Consider the following 19670-nt stretch of genomic DNA (forward strand, 5'->3'; position numbering starts at 1 on the left):
TCCAATGCTGACCATTAGTGTGGATATAGAACAGTCCAATGCTGACCATTAGTGTGGATATAGAACAGTCCAATGCTGACCATTAGTGTGGATATAGAACAGTCCAATGCTGACCATTAGTGTGGATATAGAACAGTCCAATGCTGACCATTAGTGTGGATATAGAACAGTCCAATGCTGACCATTAAAGTGGGTATAGAAAAGTCCAATGCTGACCATTGTTGTATGTCTAGTAGTGTGGGTATAGAACAGTCCAATGCTGACCATTGGTGTGGGTATAGAACAGTCCAATGCTGACCATTGGTGTGGGTATAGAACAGTTCAATGCTGACAATTATTGTGGATATAGAACAGTCCAATGCTGACCATTATTGTGGGTATAGAACAGTCCAATGCTGACCATTAGTGTGGATATAGAACAGTCCAATGCTGACCATTGTTGTATGCCCAGTAGTGTGGGTATAGAACAGTCCAATGCTGACCTTTAGTGTGGGTATAGAACAGGTCAATGCTGACAATTATTGTGGATATAGAACAGTCCAATGCTGACCATTAGTGTGGGTATAGAACAGTCCAATGCTGACCATTGTTGTATGTCTAGTAGTGTGGGTATAGAACAGTTCAATGCTGACAATTATTGTGGATATAGAACAGTCCAATGCTGACCATTAGTATGGGTATAGAACAGTCCAATGCTGACCATTGTTGTATGTCTAGTAGTGTGGGTATAGAACAGTCCAATGCTGACCATTGGTGTGGGTATAGAACAGTTCAATGCTGACCATTGGTGTGGGTATAGAACAGTCCAATGCTGACAATTATTGTGGATATAGAACAGTCCAATGCTGACCATTGTTGTATACCCAGTAGTGTGGGTATAGAACAGTCCAATGCTGACCATTGGTGTGGGTATAGAACAGTCCAATGCTGACCATTGTTGTATGTCTAGTAGTGTGGGTATAGAACAGTCCAATGCTGACCATTAGTGTGGGTATAGAACAGTCCAATGCTGACCATTGGTGTGGGTATAGAACAGTTCAATGCTGACAATTATTGTGGATATAGAACAGTCCAATGCTGACAATTATTGTGGATATAGAACAGTCCAATGCTGACCATTGTTGTATACCCAGTAGTGTGGGTATAGAACAGTCCAATGCTGACCATTAGTGTGGGTATAGAACAGTCCAATGCTGACCATTGGTGTGGGTATAGAACAGTCCAATGCTGACCATTAGTGTGGGTATAGAACAGTCCAATGCTGACCATTGGTGTGGGTATAGAACAGTCCAATGCTGACCATTGGTGTGGGTATAGAACAGTCCAATGCTGACCATTGGTGTGGGTATAGAACAGTTCAATGCTGACAATTATTGTGGATATAGAACAGTCCAATGCTGACCATTGTTGTATACCCAGTAGTGTGGGTATAGAACAGTCCAATGCTGACCATTGGTGTGGGTATAGAACAGTCCAATGCTGACCATTGTTGTATGTCTAGTAGTGTGGGTATAGAACAGTCCAATGCTGACCATTGGTGTGGGTATAGAACAGTCCAATGCTGACCATTGTTGTATGTCCAGTAGTGTGGGTATAGAACAGTTCAATGCTGACTATTGTTGTAGGTATAGAACAGTCCAATGCTGACCATTGTATTTCTCCTGTGTCCAGTGGTTTGGCAACATGGTGACCATGAAGTGGTGGGATGACCTGTGGTTGAACGAAGGATTCGCCAGTCTCCTCATGTACCTGGCCATGGACCACGTCTACCCGCAGTGGAATGTGGTGAGTATGTGTAGTTACCCACAGTGGAATGTGGTGAGTATTAGTGGTTACCCACAGTGGAATGTGGCGAGTATGTGTGGTTACCCACAGTGGAATGTGGTGAGTATGTGTGGTTACCCACAGTGGAATGTGGTGAGTATGTGTGGTTACCCACAGTGGAATGTGGTGAGTATGTGTGGTTACCCACAGTGGAATGTGGTGAGTATGTGTGGTTACCCACAGTGGAATGTGGTGAGTATGTGTGGTTACCCACAGTGGAATGTGGTATGTGTGGTTACCCTTAGTGGAATGTGGTGAGTATAAGTGGTTACCCACAGTGGAATGTGGTGAGTATGTGTGGTTACCCAATGTAGAATGTGTGTAGTTTATGTGTGGATACCCACAGTGGAATATAGTGAGTGTGGTTACCCACAGTGGAATGTGGTAAGTTCATATGTGCTTAAGCGCAGTTTGATGTGGTTATTTTATTTGTGTATCCATCCACGCTCACCACTCTAATAAGTTTATGTGGGTAAAAATTGTACAAAAAACCTTAACTTTTTTAACCGAAATACACACAAATGATTACTTTCAAAGAAATGGTAAACTTTACGTCTAGAGAGCAGTGAAGTTAGGCAGGAGAAGATGATTCACACATGTGAAAGCAGTAAAAATAATGTTCTGGCACATTTTGGCTGTTTGTAACAGCTTGTAGCAATACAGTGTGTTACGAAAATTTAAATTTATAATCCCTAAAATACCAACACAGCGATATTCTAAATATCTGTAATTTAAAATACATGTGTAAGCTTTCAATGGAATATGAATAAATACATCTTAATATATTGCTATAAAATATAAAAGTCTAATTAGTATATTAAATTATGTAGAAAAGTTCTAATTAATTGTTTCGTGGTATTTTAGTTTGCCATCCAGGTTGTGGTGGAGATCTTCCCTGTGATGGTCAAGGATGCCCTAACTACGTCACATCCGGTTTCATCGCCGATAGCTGACCCAGAAGACATCCCGCAGCATTTTGACACCATCTCGTATAGCAAAGTAATCTGTAATTTCAGCTTGATATTTTGTTACAATACTAAAGTAATCTGAAATTTCAGCTTGATATTTTGTTATCATTTCTCACCTGTGCCCTACTGTCCTACCATTTCTCACCTGTGCCCTACTGTCCTACCATTTCTCACCTGGGGCCCTAATTCCTACCATTTCTCTCCTGGGGCCCTAGTTTCCTACCATTTCTCACCTGGGTCCTACTGTCCTACCATTTCTCACCTGGGTCCTACTGTCCTACCATTTCTCACCTGGGTCCTACTGTCCTACCATTTCTCACCTGGGTCCTACTGTCCTACCATTTCTCACCTGGGCCCTTGTGTCCTACCATTTCTCACCTGGGTCCTTGTGTCCTACTATTTCTCACCTGGGCCCTTCTGTCCTACCATTTCTCACCTGGGTCCTACTGTCCTACCATTTCTCACCTGGGCCCTACTGTCCTACCATTTCTCACTTGGGTTCTACTGTCCTACCATTTCTCACCTGGGGCCTACTGTCCTACCATTTCTCACCTGGGCCCTTGTGTCCTACCATTTCTCACCTGGGTCCTTGTGTCCTACTATTTCTCACCTGGGCCCTTCTGTCCTACCATTTCTCACCTGGGGCCATAGTGTCCTACCATTTCTCACTTGGGGCCTACTGTCCTACCATTTCTCACCTGGGTCCTTGTGTCCTACTATTTCTCACCTGGGCCCTTGTGTCCTACCATTTCTCACCTGGGTTCTTGTGTCCTACTATTTCTCACCTGGGCCCTTGTGTCCTACCATTTCTCACCTGCGGGCCTACTGTCCTACCATTTCTCACCTGGGCCCTTGTGTCCTACCATTTCTCACCTGGGGCCATAGTGTCCTACCATTTCTCACCTGGGTCCTTGTGTCCTACTATTTCTCACCTGGGCCCTTGTGTCCTACCATTTCTCACCTGGGGCCATAGTGTCCTACCATTTCTCACCTGGGGCCTTAGTGTCCTACCATTTCTCAACTGGGTCCTACTGTCCTACCATTTCTCACCTGGGGCCATAGTGTCCTACCATTTCTCACCTGGGGCCATAGTGTCCTACCATTTCTCACCTGGGCCCTTGTGTCCTACCATTTCTCACCTGGGCCCTAGTGTCCTACCATTTCTCACCTGCGGGCCTACTGTCCTACCATTTCTCACCTGGGCCCTACTGTCCTACCATTTCTCACCTGGGGCCTACTGTCCTACCATTTCTCACCTGGGGCCTACTGTCCTACCATTTTTCACCTGGGGCCTACTGTCCTACCATTTATCACCTGGGCCCTTGTGTCCTACCATTTCTCACCTGGGTCATTGTGTCCTACTATTTCTCACCTGGGCCCTTGTGTCCTACCATTTCTCACCTGGGCCCTTGTGTCCTACCATTTCTCACCTGGGCCCTTGTGTCCTACCATTTCTCACCTTGGTCCTTGTGTCCTACTATTTCTCACCTGGGCCCTACTGTCCTACCATATCTCACCTGGGTCCTCCTGTCCTACAATTTCTCACCTGTGGCCCACCTCTTGCAGGGGATGGCGGTGCTGAGGATGGTGATGGACTTTGCTGGGGCCGAGAACTTCCGTAAGGGAGTGAGCAACTACGTGCAGAAGTACAAGTTCAAGAACGCCGAGATGTCCCAGTTGTGGGACACTTTCTCTGAGGTCAGTTTGACCTGGATTTTTTTTAGCGCAATTTCCATTCTGGAGAATTGCGTTTATTAACTCGTCATTTCTGGGAATGGATGGATGAATGAATGTATGGATGAATGTGTGTCCGGGCTTTAAGTCGTATCTCCTCCTCAATGAAGCAATATCGATGACTAGTTCCAAAAGCAATTATGTTAAGCAAGTTACGAGAATGAGCATAGGCCATACAAATTCCGGGTTTCTTTCATGTATTTCCCGGAAAAGCCAAAAAACCTCGAAAAAATGCAGTTTTTTTACCCATATCTCGGCAACCAGACCACTTAGCGACTTGAAACATGTACCAATCGATTCCTGCCATAATTTAGAACAATATTGCCGAAGAAAGTTTTCAAAAATATCCTCTCGTTCGGTCACAAATTTTAAAATTACATAAACACCTACAAACCGATCGTTCTTCTAGCTTGAACGCACCCCAGCATTATACGTCAGAGCTATTTTTAGATAACATAAGGAAATTACGCATAAATGTCACTAGACTTTTTTAATTAACTTGTTTACTAATTAGGGAGCGTTAAATCTGCTTTAAGACTTAATTAGCTCTAGTAACTGTCGTTTTGATTAACCAATATAATGAGATTTACCTTGAAGTTTTTCATCTTAAATGTTTATAAACCGCTTTATTAACGTAATAAATAATTTAACCATGATAAATATAATTCACATAATGATACAATGTTGTTCAATATTTTGTTTGTGAAATCATCTTTTGTCATTTTCTTGCTGCTGTGATGTGCTGTCAATCATCTCATTATATTATCTTTAATTTATCTCATTATATGATCTGTCAATTATCTTATTATATGATCTGTCAATTATCTTATTATATGATCTGTCAATTATCTTATTATATGATCTTTCAATTATCTTATTATATGATCTGTCAATTATCTTATTATATTATCTGTCAATTATCTCGTTATATTATCTGTCAATTATATCATTATATTATCTGTCAATTATCTCATTATATTATCTGTCAATTATCTCATTATATTATCTGTCAATTATCTCATTATATTATTTGTCAATTATCTCATTATATTATCTGTCAATTATCTCATTATATTATCTTTATCTCATTATATTATCTGTCAATTATCTCATTATATTATCTGTCAATTATCTCATTATATTATCTTTATCTCATTATATTATTTGTCAATTATCTCATTATATTATCTGTCAATTATCTCATTATATTATTTGTCAATTATCTCATTATATTATCTGTCAATTATCTTATTATATCATCTTTATCTCATTATATTATCTGTCAATTAACTCATTATATTATCTGTCCATTATCTCATTATATTATCTGTCAATCATCCCATCATATGATGTGTCAACCATCTCATGTCACTTTATTGTTCTTGCTTCATCAGTCTTTTAACTACACGTTTGATATAGCAAAAATCATGGACACCTGGACACGCCAGATGGGCTACCCAGTGGTCACCGTAGTGGACAATGGTGACCACTTCCTCTTGACACAAAAACGATTTCTGCTCGATCAGACACTGGTCAATGGGGATGACCAGGAGAGTCCGTTCGGGTGAGTAGTGGCAGGGTAGTGGCAGGGTAGTGGCAGGGTAGTGGGAGATTAGTGTCAGGCATTAATAAGATTAAAGTCAGGCCTAATGATTATAAGACTGAAGTAATGATTATAAGATTTGAACCCCATGATTATAATATTTGAACGAATGATTATAAGACATGGATTTACGATTGTAAGACGTGGATTAATGATTATAAGACTTGAACTAATGATTATAAGAAGTTCAATAATAATTATAATACTTGAAGTAATGATTATAAGACGTGAACCAATGATTATAAGACTAAACTAATCCACACATCACGTGTCATTGCCCCACCTACCAGGTACAAGTGGTACATCCCGTTCACCTACGTCACACAGGAGGCGCCGTACGACAAGAAAACTATCTGGCTAAACCTTGGCTCAGGTAGGTTCTACTCACAATTATGTCGTGTGGGTTTCTTTCGGACATTTTATGCGGGGGTTTAAAGGTTGTGGGAGGGGAAGCACATTAATTCTCCGTGGGTGGAGGGAGTGGGGAAGGTGGACCTATTTAAAGTATGTATTTTCAATATAGTTATCCATGTGTGTTCTCTTACTAACACATAAGTAAGTCTACGTATGGTAGACACACATATTATTTAACACATAAGTTTGGCGACGTGTGCTAGACACACACATTTGTATTTTGTTTAATGTACACATTTTATTTTGGTCTATACACACATTTGTGGGTGTTGTGTCTGTCTCTCATTGTTTTTAAATTGTTTTCTAAACCAACAATGTTTTACATGAATTTATGATAGCGTCTGTCAATGTGTTTGTTGCTGAAATTCTGAGTTAAAGTAGTTGTTAACTGCGTTTGTTTTGTTTACTTATTGTGGTTGTTTTTTTCCAGCGACAATACCCAAGACGGGTAAAGGCTGGTTGCTAGGCAACTACGAGTTTGTGGGGTTCTATCGAGTGATGTACGACAAGACGATGTGGGGGATGTTCGCTGACCAGCTCATGCGGAACCACACGGTGGGTGGGGCGCTGGGGTGGGGCGTCACTGTTTAATTTACGTCACATGGCATCACTTTTATAATTATTGCTCTAATTCACCTGCTCTCACGTTGTTTTTTTACGTCACAAGACATATACAAGTAACGCTAAACTTTAAACCTACACCATGTAGACAATCGCTTATGAACTAAGTTAAATATACACCTATGACAAATGTTGTTACCTCAGTTGGCTGTGCTCGTCTTGCAGGTATTTCCAGAGGCCAACCGTGCAGGTCTGATAGGAGATGCTTTCACGTTTGCCAGGTGGGTTTGTCGGGTTCTAAACCTTTACTTCTGAACCCTTTATTATGTTACTTCTGAACCCTTTATAATGTTACTTCTGAAACCTTTATTATGTTACTTCTGAACCCTTTATTATGTCAGTTCTGAACTCTATATTTAGTAATCTGTATCAGGTCTGAACCCTATAATCTGTTAGTTATAAACCCTTTATTCAGTTAGCTGTCTTGCTTTTTGAACCCTTTGTTCGGTTAGCTGGGTCATCTCTGAACCCTGTATTCTGTTGGTTATAAACCCTATATTTCCTAACCTGTTTTAATTCTGAACCCTATTTTCTGTTTGCTTCGTCCCTTCTGAACCACCCCAATGTTTTGTTGGTTGTGGTTCTCTTAACCCAGCATCCAAAGGGTTAATTGTGTGAATCTCAGTACACGAACACATTTCACAGTTTTATGACTGAAAGAAACCAGACTGATACAGATTCAATTAAGCAGACGCCTGCTAGAATTAATTAGTCTATCTTTAATTACCTGCACTGAACATTCCGTGCAATTATCCGCGTCACGTCATGTGTGTGAGGTTTTACACCTTAGAGGTTTGACCTATGGAATCGATCAAAGAAGTCTTTGCTCTTGTCTACAGGGTGGTATGGTGTGGTGGTGGGGTGGGGTGGGGGTGGGGTGAGCACTCAGTGGATGGTGGTGCACGTGCATGTAGATTAATCAAACTAAAACCATGTACGTGCCTATTTAACCCAGGGCGAACGTACTGGATTATGATGTCGCCTTGAACTTGACCCGGTATTTGGAGAAAGAGCAGAGTTACATCCCGTGGGAGGCGTTTCATCATTCGATTGAGTTCCTGAGGGGGATGTTGGCCGAGAGTGACGCCTATGTCCAGTTACAGGTCAGTTCCTGGGGGGGGGGTTGATAGAGTGACGCCTATGTCCAGTTACAGGTCAGTTCATGGGGGAGGGGGTTGATAGAGTGACGCCTATGTCCAGTTACAGGTCAGTTCATGAGGGGAGGGGGTTGATAGAGTGACGCCTATGTCCAGTTACAGGTCAGTTCATGGGGGGTGGGTTGATAGAGTGACGCCTATGTCCAGTTACAGGTCAGTTCATGGGGGAGGGGGTTGATAGAGTGACGCCTATGTCCAGTTACAGGTCAGTTCATGGGGGGTGGGTTGATAGAGTGACGCCTATGTCCAGTTACAGGTTAGTTCATGGGGGAGGGGGTTGATAGAGTGACGCCTATGTCCAGTTACAGGTCAGTTCATGGGGGAGGGGGTTGATAGAGTGACGCCTATGTCCAGTTACAGGTCAGTTCATGGGGGAGGGGGTTGATAGAGTGACGCCTATGTCCAGTTACAGGTCAGTTCATGGGGGAGGGGGTTGATAGAGTGACGCCTATGTCCAGTTACAGGTCAGTTCATGGGGGAGGGGGTTGATAGAGTGACGCCTATGTCCAGTTACAGGTCAGTTCATGAGGGGAGGGGGTTGATAGAGTGACGCCTATGTCCAGTTACAGGTCAGTTCATGGGGGAGGGGGTTGATAGAGTGACGCCTATGTCCAGTTACAGGTCAGTTCATGGGGGAGGGGGTTGATAGAGTGACGCCTATGTCCAGTTACAGGTCAGTTCATGGGGGAGGGGGTTGATAGAGTGACGCCTATGTCCAGTTACAGGTCAGTTCATGGGGGAGGGGGTTGATAGAGTGACGCCTATGTCCAGTTACAGGTCAGTTCATGGGGGAGGGGGTTGATAGAGTGACGCCTATGTCCAGTTACAGGTCAGTTCATGGGGGAGGGGGTTGATAGAGTGACGCCTATGTCCAGTTACAGGTCAGTTCATGGGGGATGGGGTTGATAGAGTGACGCCTATGTCCAGTTACAGGTCAGTTCATGGGGGAGGGGGTTAATAGAGTGACGCCTATGTCCAGTTACAGGTTAGTTCATGAGGGGAGGGGGTTGATAGAGTGACGCCTATGTCCAGTTACAGGTCAGTTCATTGGGGGAGGGGGAGTGACGCCTATGTCCAGTTACAGGTCAGTTCGTGGGGGGAGGGGATGTATTAGTTTAGGAGGGGGTGTTTTAGAGTAACGCCTATGTCCAGTTACAGGTCAGTTCGTGGGGGGAGGGGGGTATGTTAGTTTAGGAGGGGTGTGTTAGAGTGGCGCCTATGTCCATTTACAGGTCAATTCTGAGGCGAAGGGGGTATATGTGTTTATTTTTATTTGATTACGATCTAATTATATAGTAGTGGTTTAGTGTTTCGTGTTTTGGTGTTTTGTGGTGCAGTGAGGGATTAATGCTAGGGTGTTGTGTGATTAGTGGTGTTTAGATGTAGATTTAGTGTAGGGTGTTGTGTGATTAGTGGTGTTTAGATGTAGATTTAGTGTAGGGTGTCGTGTGATTAGTGGTGTTTAGATGTAGATTTAGTGTTGTAACATTGAGACGACTCTAATGGCTGGATGATCTCCCCTCACACAGATGTACTTGAGGAAGCTGGTCGGTCCGGTGTTTGAGGTGGTCGGTGCTTCGGACAGAGGAGAGTTACCGGAGAGGTAAGTGGGGGGTGAGGGGGTGGGGGGAGGGGGTGGGGGTGGGGGGAGGGGGTGGACGGAAGGGGGTGGGGTGAGGGGGTGGGGTGAGGGGTGTGAAGTGATGGTCGGTGCTTCGGACAGAGGAGAGTTGCCGGAGAGGTAAGTGGGGGGAGGGGGTGGGGGGTGGGGGGAGGGGGTGGACGGAAGGGGTGGGGTGAGGGGGAGGGGTGAGGGGTGTGAAGTGATGGTCGGTGCTTCGGACAGAGGAGAGTTGCCAGAGAGGTAAGTGGGGGGTGAGGGGGTGGGGTGAGGGAGTGCATCGGATAGAGGAGAGTTGCCGGATAAGGTAGGTGGGGGGGGGGGGGGATTCTCTTGTGTGTTTACTGTGGGGAGGGGGGGAGGGGCATGATTTTTAGTCGATACTAGAAAAAAAATGTTCCTTGTACCCTCTTTCAATGTCTTTTTCAATGCATATTTAAGGAGTCCAAAATAAAAATAAGTACACTTTGGTTCTGAGAAAAACTAATGCGTTTATAAAATCTTCGCCTAATGCTTATCTACAAACTCAGGGTTTAGCTATTCTTAAAGAAAAATGTTTCAAGAACATTTCTGCCTTTGGTATTTAAATAAATAAGATGTATATTTAAGTATATATGTGTGTAGGTGTGGTGCGTGTGTGTGTGTGTGTGTGTGTGTGTGTGTGAGAGAGAGAGAGAGAGAGAGAGAGAGAGAGAGAGAGAGAGAGAGAGAGAGAGAGCTGTCTAAGAAAGAAATTAGAGAATAACAACACACACAAAAATAAAACTGCACTTACAAATGTGTTGATTATTTATAAATTCTATCCTAAAACAACAAATAATTATAAAGTTACTTTCGTTTTAAGCTTTGTTTGTAAATGTATTCTTTAGCCCCTAATTTGCGATACACAGCAGGGCAATTTATGGATCTTGCCTATACAATGAGCCGAATAGAAAATAAAACAACAAAAGAGATTGTCTTCCCTGTGAACTGTAAAGATTAATGAATGCGTTGAAAAAACAATCAACTTATACAATGTTTTGGTAATTTTCCAATAACATAATTAGAGCCAGTACAATAAAAAAATAGATAGAAAATTGCGTAATTTTAAAAATACATACCATTGAACTAAGGATCCTACTTGTATGTCATCGGTTTATTTAAAACGTTGTAGCCATTTAAGACTTGTGTGTTGTAGCCAAATAAGACGTACATGTTGTATACTAATGTATAAACCTAAGACGTGTATGTTGTAGCCAAATAAGACGTACATGTTGTATACTAATGTATAAACCTAAGACGTGTATGTTGTAGCCAAATAAGACGTACATGTTGTATACTAATGTATAAACCTAAGACGTGTATGTTGTAGCCAAATAAGACGTACATGTTGTATACTAATGTATAAACCTAAGACGTGTATGTTGTAGCCAAATAAGACGTACATGTTGTATACTAATGTATAAACCTAAGACGTGTATGTTGTAGCCAAATAAGACGTACATGTTGTATACTAATGTATAAACCTAAGACGTGTATGTTGTAGCCAAATAAGACGTACATGTTGTATACTAATGTATAAACCTAAGACGTGTATGTTGTAGCCAAATAAGACGTACATGTTGTATACTAATGTATAAACCTAAGACGTGTATGTTGTAGTCATGTAAGACGTGTATGTTGTAGTCATGTAAGACGTACATGTTGTATACTAATGTATAAACCTAAGACGTGTATGTTGTAGTCATGTAAGACGTGTATGTTGTAGTCATGTAAGACGTACATGTTGTAGCCATGTAAGACGTACATGTTGTATACTAATGTATAAACCTAAGACGTGTATGTTGTAGCCAAATAAGACGTACATGTTGTATACTAATGTATAAACCTAAGACGTGTATGTTGTAGCCAAATAAGACGTACATGTTGTATACTAATGTATAAACCTAAGACGTGTATGTTGTAGTCATGTAAGACGTGTATGTTGTAGTCATGTAAGACGTACATGTTGTAGCCATGTAAGACGTACATGTTGTATACTAATGTATAAACCTAAGACGTGTATGTTGTAGCCAAATAAGACGTACATGTTGTATACTAATGTATAAACCTAAGACGTGTATGTTGTAGCCAAATAAGACGTACATGTTGTATACTAATGTATAAACCTAAGACGTGTATGTTGTAGTCATGTAAGACGTGTATGTTGTAGTCATGTAAGACGTACATGTTGTAGCCATGTAAGACGTACATGTTGTAGCCATGTAAGACGTACATGTTGTAGTCATGTAAGACGTACATGTTGTATACAAATGTATAAACCTAAGACGTGTATGTTGTAGTTATGTTAGACGTGTATGTTGTAGTCATGTAAGACGTGTATGTTGTAGCCATGTAAGACGTGAATATTATAGCCATGTAAGACGTGTATGTTGTAGCCATGTAAGACGTACACACCTCAGACGTGTATGTTGTAGTCATGTAAGACGTACATGTTGTAGTCATGTAAGACGTACATGTTGTAGCCATGTAAGACGTGAATGTTGTAGCCATGTAAGACGTGTATGTTGTAGTCATGTAAGACGTGTATGTCTTAGACATGTAAGACATACATGTTATAGCCATGTAAGACGTACACACCTCAGACGTGTATGTTGTAGGTACCTGAGACGTGTGATCCTGTCTATGGCGTACATGTTGTATACACCAGTGTATGTTGTATACACCAGTGTATGTTGTATACACCTGTGTATGTTGTAGGTACCTCAGACGTGTGATCCTGTCTATGGCCTGTGATGTCGGAGTAGAGAACGCCGTGATCTACGCTAAAACAATGTTCGACAACTGGATGAAACACGACACTCCGTAAGTCTGGGAATTATCTGCCCTTGTCAGGTTTTCATCTTCCCCCGTAGCTTGAAGAAAGCTAACCAAATTGTTATGTTTGTCAGCCATCTATGCCAACCCCTCTCGTCTTCACTTGTACTAAATCGAAAGAAGTATAATTTTTTTTTAAATAAATAATTTAATCAGTGTACACCCTTCTGAAATCTGTCCCCCCTCCCCTCCTACTAAAGTTTCAAGTGACCCCCTCCCTCCCCGAAGACACATAACTTATAGAAGACACTCATTTTGATAAAAACCTAACCTATAGAGACATGTTCACATTACCCTAGCCGATAACCTATAGAAGAAACTTATGTTGAATAAACCCTAACCTATATATAAGCCTCTTGTTTACCTAACCCTAACCTATAGAATCCACATCTTGACCTAACCCTAACCTATAGAAGCCACATCTTGACCTAACCCTAACCTATAGAAGCCACATCTTGACCTAACCTATAGAAGCCACATCTTGACCTAACCCTAACCTATAGAAGCCACATCTTGACCTAACCCTAACCTATAGAAGCCACATCTTGACCTAACCTATAGAAGCCACATCTTGACCTAACCCTAACCTATAGAAGCCACATCTTGACCTAACCCTAACCTATAGAAGCCACATCTTGACCTAACCCTAACCTATAGAAGCCACATCTTGACCTAACCTATAGAAGCCACATCTTGACCTAACCCTAACCTATAGAAGCCACATCTTGACCTAACCCTAACCTATAGAAGCCACATCTTGACCTAACCCTAACCTATAGAAGCCACATCTTGACCTAACCCTAACCTATAGAAGCCACATCTTGACCTAATCCTAACCTATAGAAGCCACATCTTGACCTAACCCTAACCTATAGATGCCACATCTTGACCTAACCCTAACCTTAAGAAGCCACATCTTGACCTAACCCTAACCTTAAGAAGCCACATCTTGACCTAACCCTAACCTATAGATGCCACATCTTGACCTAACCCTAACCTATAGAAGCCACATCTTGACCTAACCCTAACCTATAGAAGCCACATCTTGACCTAACCCTAACCTATAGAAGCCACATCTTGACCTAACCCTAACCTATAGGAGCCACATCTTGACCTAACCCTAACCTATAGATGCCACATCTTGACCTAACCCTAACCTATAGAAGCCACATCTTGACCTAACCTATAGAAGCCACATCTTGACCTAACCCTAACCTATACAAGCCACATCTTGACCTAACCCTAACCTATAGAAGCCACATCTTGACCTAACCCTAACCTATAGAAGCCACATCTTGACCTAACCCTAACCTATAGAAGCCACATCTTGACCTAACCCTAACCTATAGAAGCCACATCTTGACCTAACCCTAACCTATAGACGCCACATCTTGACCTAACCCTAACCTACAGAAGCCACATCTTGACCTAACCCTAACCTATAGAAGCCACATCTTGACCTAACCCTAACCTATAGAAGCCACATCTTGACCTAACCCTAACCTATAGAAGCCACATCTTGACCTAACCCTAACCTATAGAAGCCACATCTTGACCTAACCCTAACCTATAGAAGCCACATCTTGACCTAACCATAACCTATAGAAGCCACATCTTGACCTAACCCTACATATAGAAGCCACATCTTGACCTAACCCTAACCTATAGAAGCCACATCTTGACCTAACCCTAACCTATAGAAGCCACATCTTGACCTAACCCTAACCTATAGACGCCTCATCTTGACCTAACCCTAACCTATAGAAGCCACATCTTGACCTAACCCTAACCTATAGAAGCCATATCTTGACCTAACCCTAACCTATAGAAGCCACATCTTGACCTAACCCTAACCTATAGAAGCCACATCTTGACCTAACCCTAACCTATAGAAGCCACATCTTGACCTAACCCTAACCTATAGAAGCCACATCTTGACCTAACCCTAACCTATAGAAGCCACATCTTGACCTAACCCTAACCTATAGAAGCCAAATCTTGACCTAACCCTAACCTATAGAAGCCACATCTTGACCTAACCCTAACCTATACAAGCCACATCTTGACCTAACCCTAACCTATACAAGCCAGATCCTAACCTTACTCTAACCTATAGAAGCCACATCTTGACCTAACCTATAGAAGCCACATCTTGACCTAACCCTAACCTATAGAAGCCACATCTTGACCTAACCCTAACCTATAGAAGCCAGATCTTGACCTAACCCTAACCTTTGACCCACCTGTCGCCAGGCTCCCACCTGACCTGTCCATGCTGATCTGCTCTGTTGGTATCCGTGAGGGCGGGGCGGCCGAGTGGGACTTTGTATGGCAGAGGATCAAGTCCACAGAGGTGGCAGCCGAGGGTGATATGATGATGGAGAGTCTCGTCTACACACAGAAGTCTTGGCTACTGTGGAGGTCAGTCGTTGTGGGGGATTGTGTGGGGGTGTGGGGGAGTAGTGAGGGGGACGTTTGTGTGTGTGGAGTGTGTAGGAAGTGTGTGGGAGGTTAGTCACTGTGTGGGAAGTGTGGGGGCGTGGAAGTGTGTGGGTAGTGTGTGTAGCAAGTGTGTGTGATTAGTGTGTTAACTTATGAGGAGGGTCGTACTGTCATAGACCAGTATGCAAGTTCACATTGAGCGGATCAAATTACTGCCAGAATTTGAAATTATTTTTTGTACAAATTCCTGACAGTCACCTGTATGTCTAATGTCACATGTCTGTCTAATGTCACCTGCCTGTCTAATGTCACCTGCCTGTCTAATGTCACCTGCCTGTCTAATGTCACCTGCCTGTCTAATGTCACCTGCCTGTCTAATGTCACCTGCCTGTCTAATGTCACCTGCCTGTCTAATGTCACCTGCCTGTCTAATGTCACCTGCCTGTCTAATGTCCCCTGCCTGTCTAATGTCACCTGCCTGTCTAATGTCACCTGCCTGTCTAATGTCACCTGTCTGTTTCTGCCACAGGTACATCAACTGGGTGTTTGACTCTGAGAAGATCAGGTCCCAAGATGTCCGTGTCGTCATCAGCTACTTCTCCAAAACACCCTGGGCAAGGATGGTGGCCGTCAACTTCGCTATGAGTCGCTGGGACGATTTGGTGCGAGAGTAAGTAGGGAGAGGTGGAGGATGGTAAGAGAGTAGGGAGAGGTGGAGGATGGTGAGAGTAGGGAGAGGTGGAGGATGGTGGGAGAGTAGGGAGAGGTGGAGGATGGTGGCCGTCAACTTCGCTATGAGCCGCTGGGACGATTTGGTGCGAGAGTAAGTAGGGAGAGGTGGAGGATGGCGGGAGAGTAGGGAGAGGTGGAGGATGGTGAGAGAGTAGGGAGAGGTGGAGGATGGTGGGAGAGTAGGGAGAGGTGGAGGATGGTGAGAGTAGGGAGAGGTGGAGGATGGTGAGAGTAGGGAGAGGTGGAGGATGGTGGGAGAGTAGGGAGAGGTGGAGGATGGTGGCCGTCAACTTCGCTATGAGTCGCTGGGACGATTTGGTGCGAGAGTAAGTAGGGAGAGGTGGAGGATGGTGGGAGAGTAGGGAGAGGTGTAGGATGGTGAGAGTAGGGAGAGGTGGAGGATGGTGGGAGAGTAGGGAGAGGTGGAGGATGGTGGGAGAGTAGGGAGAGGTGTAGGATGGTGGGAGAGTAGGGAGAGGTGGAGGATGGTGGGAGAGTAGGGAGAGGTGTAGGATGGTGGGAGAGTAGGGAGAGGTGGAGGATGGTGGGAGAGTAGGGAGAGGTGGAGGATGGTGGGAGAGTAGGGAGAGGTGGAGGATGGTGGGAGAGTAGGGAGAGGTGGAGGATGGTGGGAGAGTAGGGAGAGGTGGAGGATGGTGGGGGAGTAGGGAGAGGTGTAGGATGGTGAGAGTAGGGAGAGGTGGAGGATGGTGAGAGTAGGGAGAGGTGGAGGATGGTGGGAGAGTAGGGAGAGGTGGAGGATGGTGGCCGTCAACTTCGCTATGAGTCGCTGGGACGATTTGGTGCGAGAGTAAGTAGGGAGAGGTGGAGGATGGTGGGAGAGTAGGGAGAGGTGTAGGATGGTGAGAGTAGGGAGAGGTGGAGGATGGTGGGAGAGTAGGGAGAGGTGGAGGATGGTGGGAGAGTAGGGAGAGGTGTAGGATGGTGAGAGTAGGGAGAGGTGGAGGATGGTGGGAGAGTAGGGAGAGGTGGAGGATGGTGGCCGTCAACTTCGCTATGAGTCGCTGGGACGATTTGGTGCGAGAGTAAGTAGGGAGAGGTGGAGGATGGTGAGAGTAGTGAGAGGTGGAGGATGGTGAGAGTAGGGAGAGGTGGAGGATGGTGAGAGTAGGGAGAGGTGGAGGATGGTGGCCGTCAACTTCGCTATGAGTCGCTGGGACGATTTGGTGCGAGAGTAAGTAGGGAGAGGTAGAGGATGGTGAGAGTAGGGAGAGGTGGAGGATGGTGAGAGTAGGGAGAGGTGGAGGATGGTGGCCGTCAACTTCGCTATGAGTCGCTGGGACGATTTGGTGCGAGAGTAAGTAGGTAGAGGTGGAGGATGCTGGGAGAGTAGGGAGAGGTGGATGATGCTGGGAGAGTAGGGAGAGGTGGAGGATGCTGGGAGAATAGGGAGAGGTGGAGGATGCTGGGAGAGTAGGGAGAGGTGGAGGATGGTGGGAGAGTAGGGAGAAGTGGAGGATGCTGGGAGAGTAGGGAGAGGTGGAGGATGGTGGGAGAGTAGGGAGAGGTGGGGGATGCTGGGAGAGTAGGGAGAGGTGGAGGATGGTGGGAGAGTAGGGAGAGGTGGAGGATGCTGGGAAAGTAGGGAGAGGTGAAGGATGGTGGGAGAGTAGGGAGAGTTGGAGGATGCTGGGAGAGTAGGGAGAGGTGGAGGATGGTGGGAGAGTAGGGAGAGGTGGAAGATGGTAGGAGAGTAGGGAGAGGTGGAGGATGTAGAAAAAGTAGGGAGAGGTGGAGGATTGTGGGAGAGTAGAGAGAGGTGGAGGATGATGCTAGAGTAAGTACGGAGATGGTGGGAGAGTTAGTGAAATGTGAAGAGTGTTATTGTGGAGAATTAACCTGCCAATCAAAGCCACACGACTTACATCACCCGACCAATCACAAGCCACCAATTTTTTCCTTAGGTTCGGCCAGGATCAGTTTTTGCTGAGAGAAGTTATACCTGAAGTGACAAACTACATCAACACCGAGTTCAACCTAAAGCAGGTAATGTGATGTAGGACATGATGATAATAAATGCTTGTATTCTTAACTTTCTAGCCTGTTATAATTGTATTGTGTTTAGTTTGATGCAACACCCGTTTATTTTATGTTCCCATTTAATGACAGTTTGAAGCAGTATTTAAAGCCAACACTCCCCGGGGGGCGTCCAAGTCAGTGGACAACGCTTTAGCTTTAATCAGGTGAGATGGTGCTGGGTACCAAGATATGCTGGGTACATTCATGTGCTGGGTACTTAAATATGCTGGGTACATAAATGTGCTGGGTACATACATATGCTGGGTACCGAAATTTACTGGGTTCATTTATATAAGGGCCTACTGTGTAGATGAATATAAGGGGTAGATAAAAATGCTGAATACTTGAATATGCTGGGTACTTAAATATGCTAGGTAAAAAAAATGTGATAGGAACATGACCATCCTACATTAACGTAAATTGACTTGCTCTATATTTCATGTACCTTTTATTCTTCCATAGGGCCAACATTGGATGGATGAGAGCCAACTATAACAACATTAAGCAATGGCTCAACACACACAATCCTTAATATCCATCTAACAACAATCATTGATAGGGCCACATACAATCCTTAATATCCATCTAACAACAATCCTTAATGTTCATGTATCAACAATCATTTGTAGGGCCATATACAATCCCTAATATCCATGTAAAATAATCATACAAACCTTAATAATATCCATGTAGCAACAATCATCGATACGACAACATACAATCCTTAATATCCATCTAGCAACAATAGGAAAACTTATTCACGAGTCATCTAGTAGTGCGGTACACATGGTGGGTCGTTTGATGACGTCAAGGTGATGACAGTCTTCATGTGTCGTCAAGCTGTGTGATGACGATCAAGGAACTTCCGTCATTATTTTACCTCTATGACTCAATGGCTGCAAAACATGGACATTTTTGTTTTTACATATTGATGATGTTTTGTACTAAATTTTTGTGAAGTATTTTGTATACAAAAATGGGAAACACACAATTATATATATATATATATATATATATATATATATATATATATATATATATATATATATATATATATATATATATATATATATATATATTTATATATATATATATATATATATATATATATATATATAAATATATATATATATATATATATATATATATATATATATATATATATATATATATATATATATATATATATATATATATATATATATATATATATATATATATATATATATATATATATATATATACGTGTGCAGTGAACGAGATGTGCAGGAGATTTAGTGTGAGAAATGTCTAAAAGGTGTCTGAAATGTAACGCGATAACGTGATGAATGCCAGATAAATCATTTGATTCTTTTTATTTAACTGTGTAATGTTTACTGTTGGTGATTACAATACAAAATAAAATATTCGATTCATCAGGACCCACTTGTTTGAAATTATGTCTTTGGGATCGAAAAAATGTTTACATTATTCAGAACTGATGTCCTGATATTATAATAAAGTCATCACAATTTTTTTTAGTAAATTTTAGCCATCTTTTGTAATTAATAGGATTTTTTAAACTAAATGGTATTGTATAGGCCATATTATTTCTATAACGAAAATCTAAAACTGATTTTCCTTTTAAATGTAAGAAATATTCTAACCATTTGGTTTTG

The 19670-nt window shown here is 42.9% G+C and overlaps 1 protein-coding gene across 2 annotated transcripts in view; it reads left to right on the top strand.

Annotated features, from left to right (window-relative positions):
* LOC131929396 (glutamyl aminopeptidase) overlaps positions 1-19049 on the top strand; it is a 100297-nt gene extending 81248 nt beyond the window's left edge. For both annotated transcript variants that reach the window (XM_059285560.1, XM_059285561.1), the window contains exons 7-21: positions 1672-1785; positions 2689-2823; positions 4359-4490; positions 5921-6090; positions 6420-6502; positions 6974-7098; positions 7330-7385; positions 8120-8267; positions 9851-9924; positions 12682-12786; positions 15052-15219; positions 15770-15910; positions 17898-17979; positions 18103-18176; positions 18475-19049. In XM_059285560.1, the coding sequence (XP_059141543.1) occupies positions 1672-1785; positions 2689-2823; positions 4359-4490; positions 5921-6090; positions 6420-6502; positions 6974-7098; positions 7330-7385; positions 8120-8267; positions 9851-9924; positions 12682-12786; positions 15052-15219; positions 15770-15910; positions 17898-17979; positions 18103-18176; positions 18475-18544 (1677 nt within the window). In that variant the 3' untranslated portion in view covers positions 18545-19049. The remainder of the gene's footprint in view (positions 1-1671; positions 1786-2688; positions 2824-4358; positions 4491-5920; positions 6091-6419; positions 6503-6973; positions 7099-7329; positions 7386-8119; positions 8268-9850; positions 9925-12681; positions 12787-15051; positions 15220-15769; positions 15911-17897; positions 17980-18102; positions 18177-18474) is intronic.
* The last annotated feature ends 621 nt before the right edge of the window (positions 19050-19670 follow it).

The sequence above is a fragment of the Physella acuta genome, unplaced genomic scaffold (genome assembly GCF_028476545.2).
Source record: "Physella acuta isolate Inbredline_101_S28 unplaced genomic scaffold, ASM2847654v3 ptg001625l, whole genome shotgun sequence".
NCBI classification, from domain to species: Eukaryota; Metazoa; Mollusca; class Gastropoda; family Physidae; genus Physella; species Physella acuta.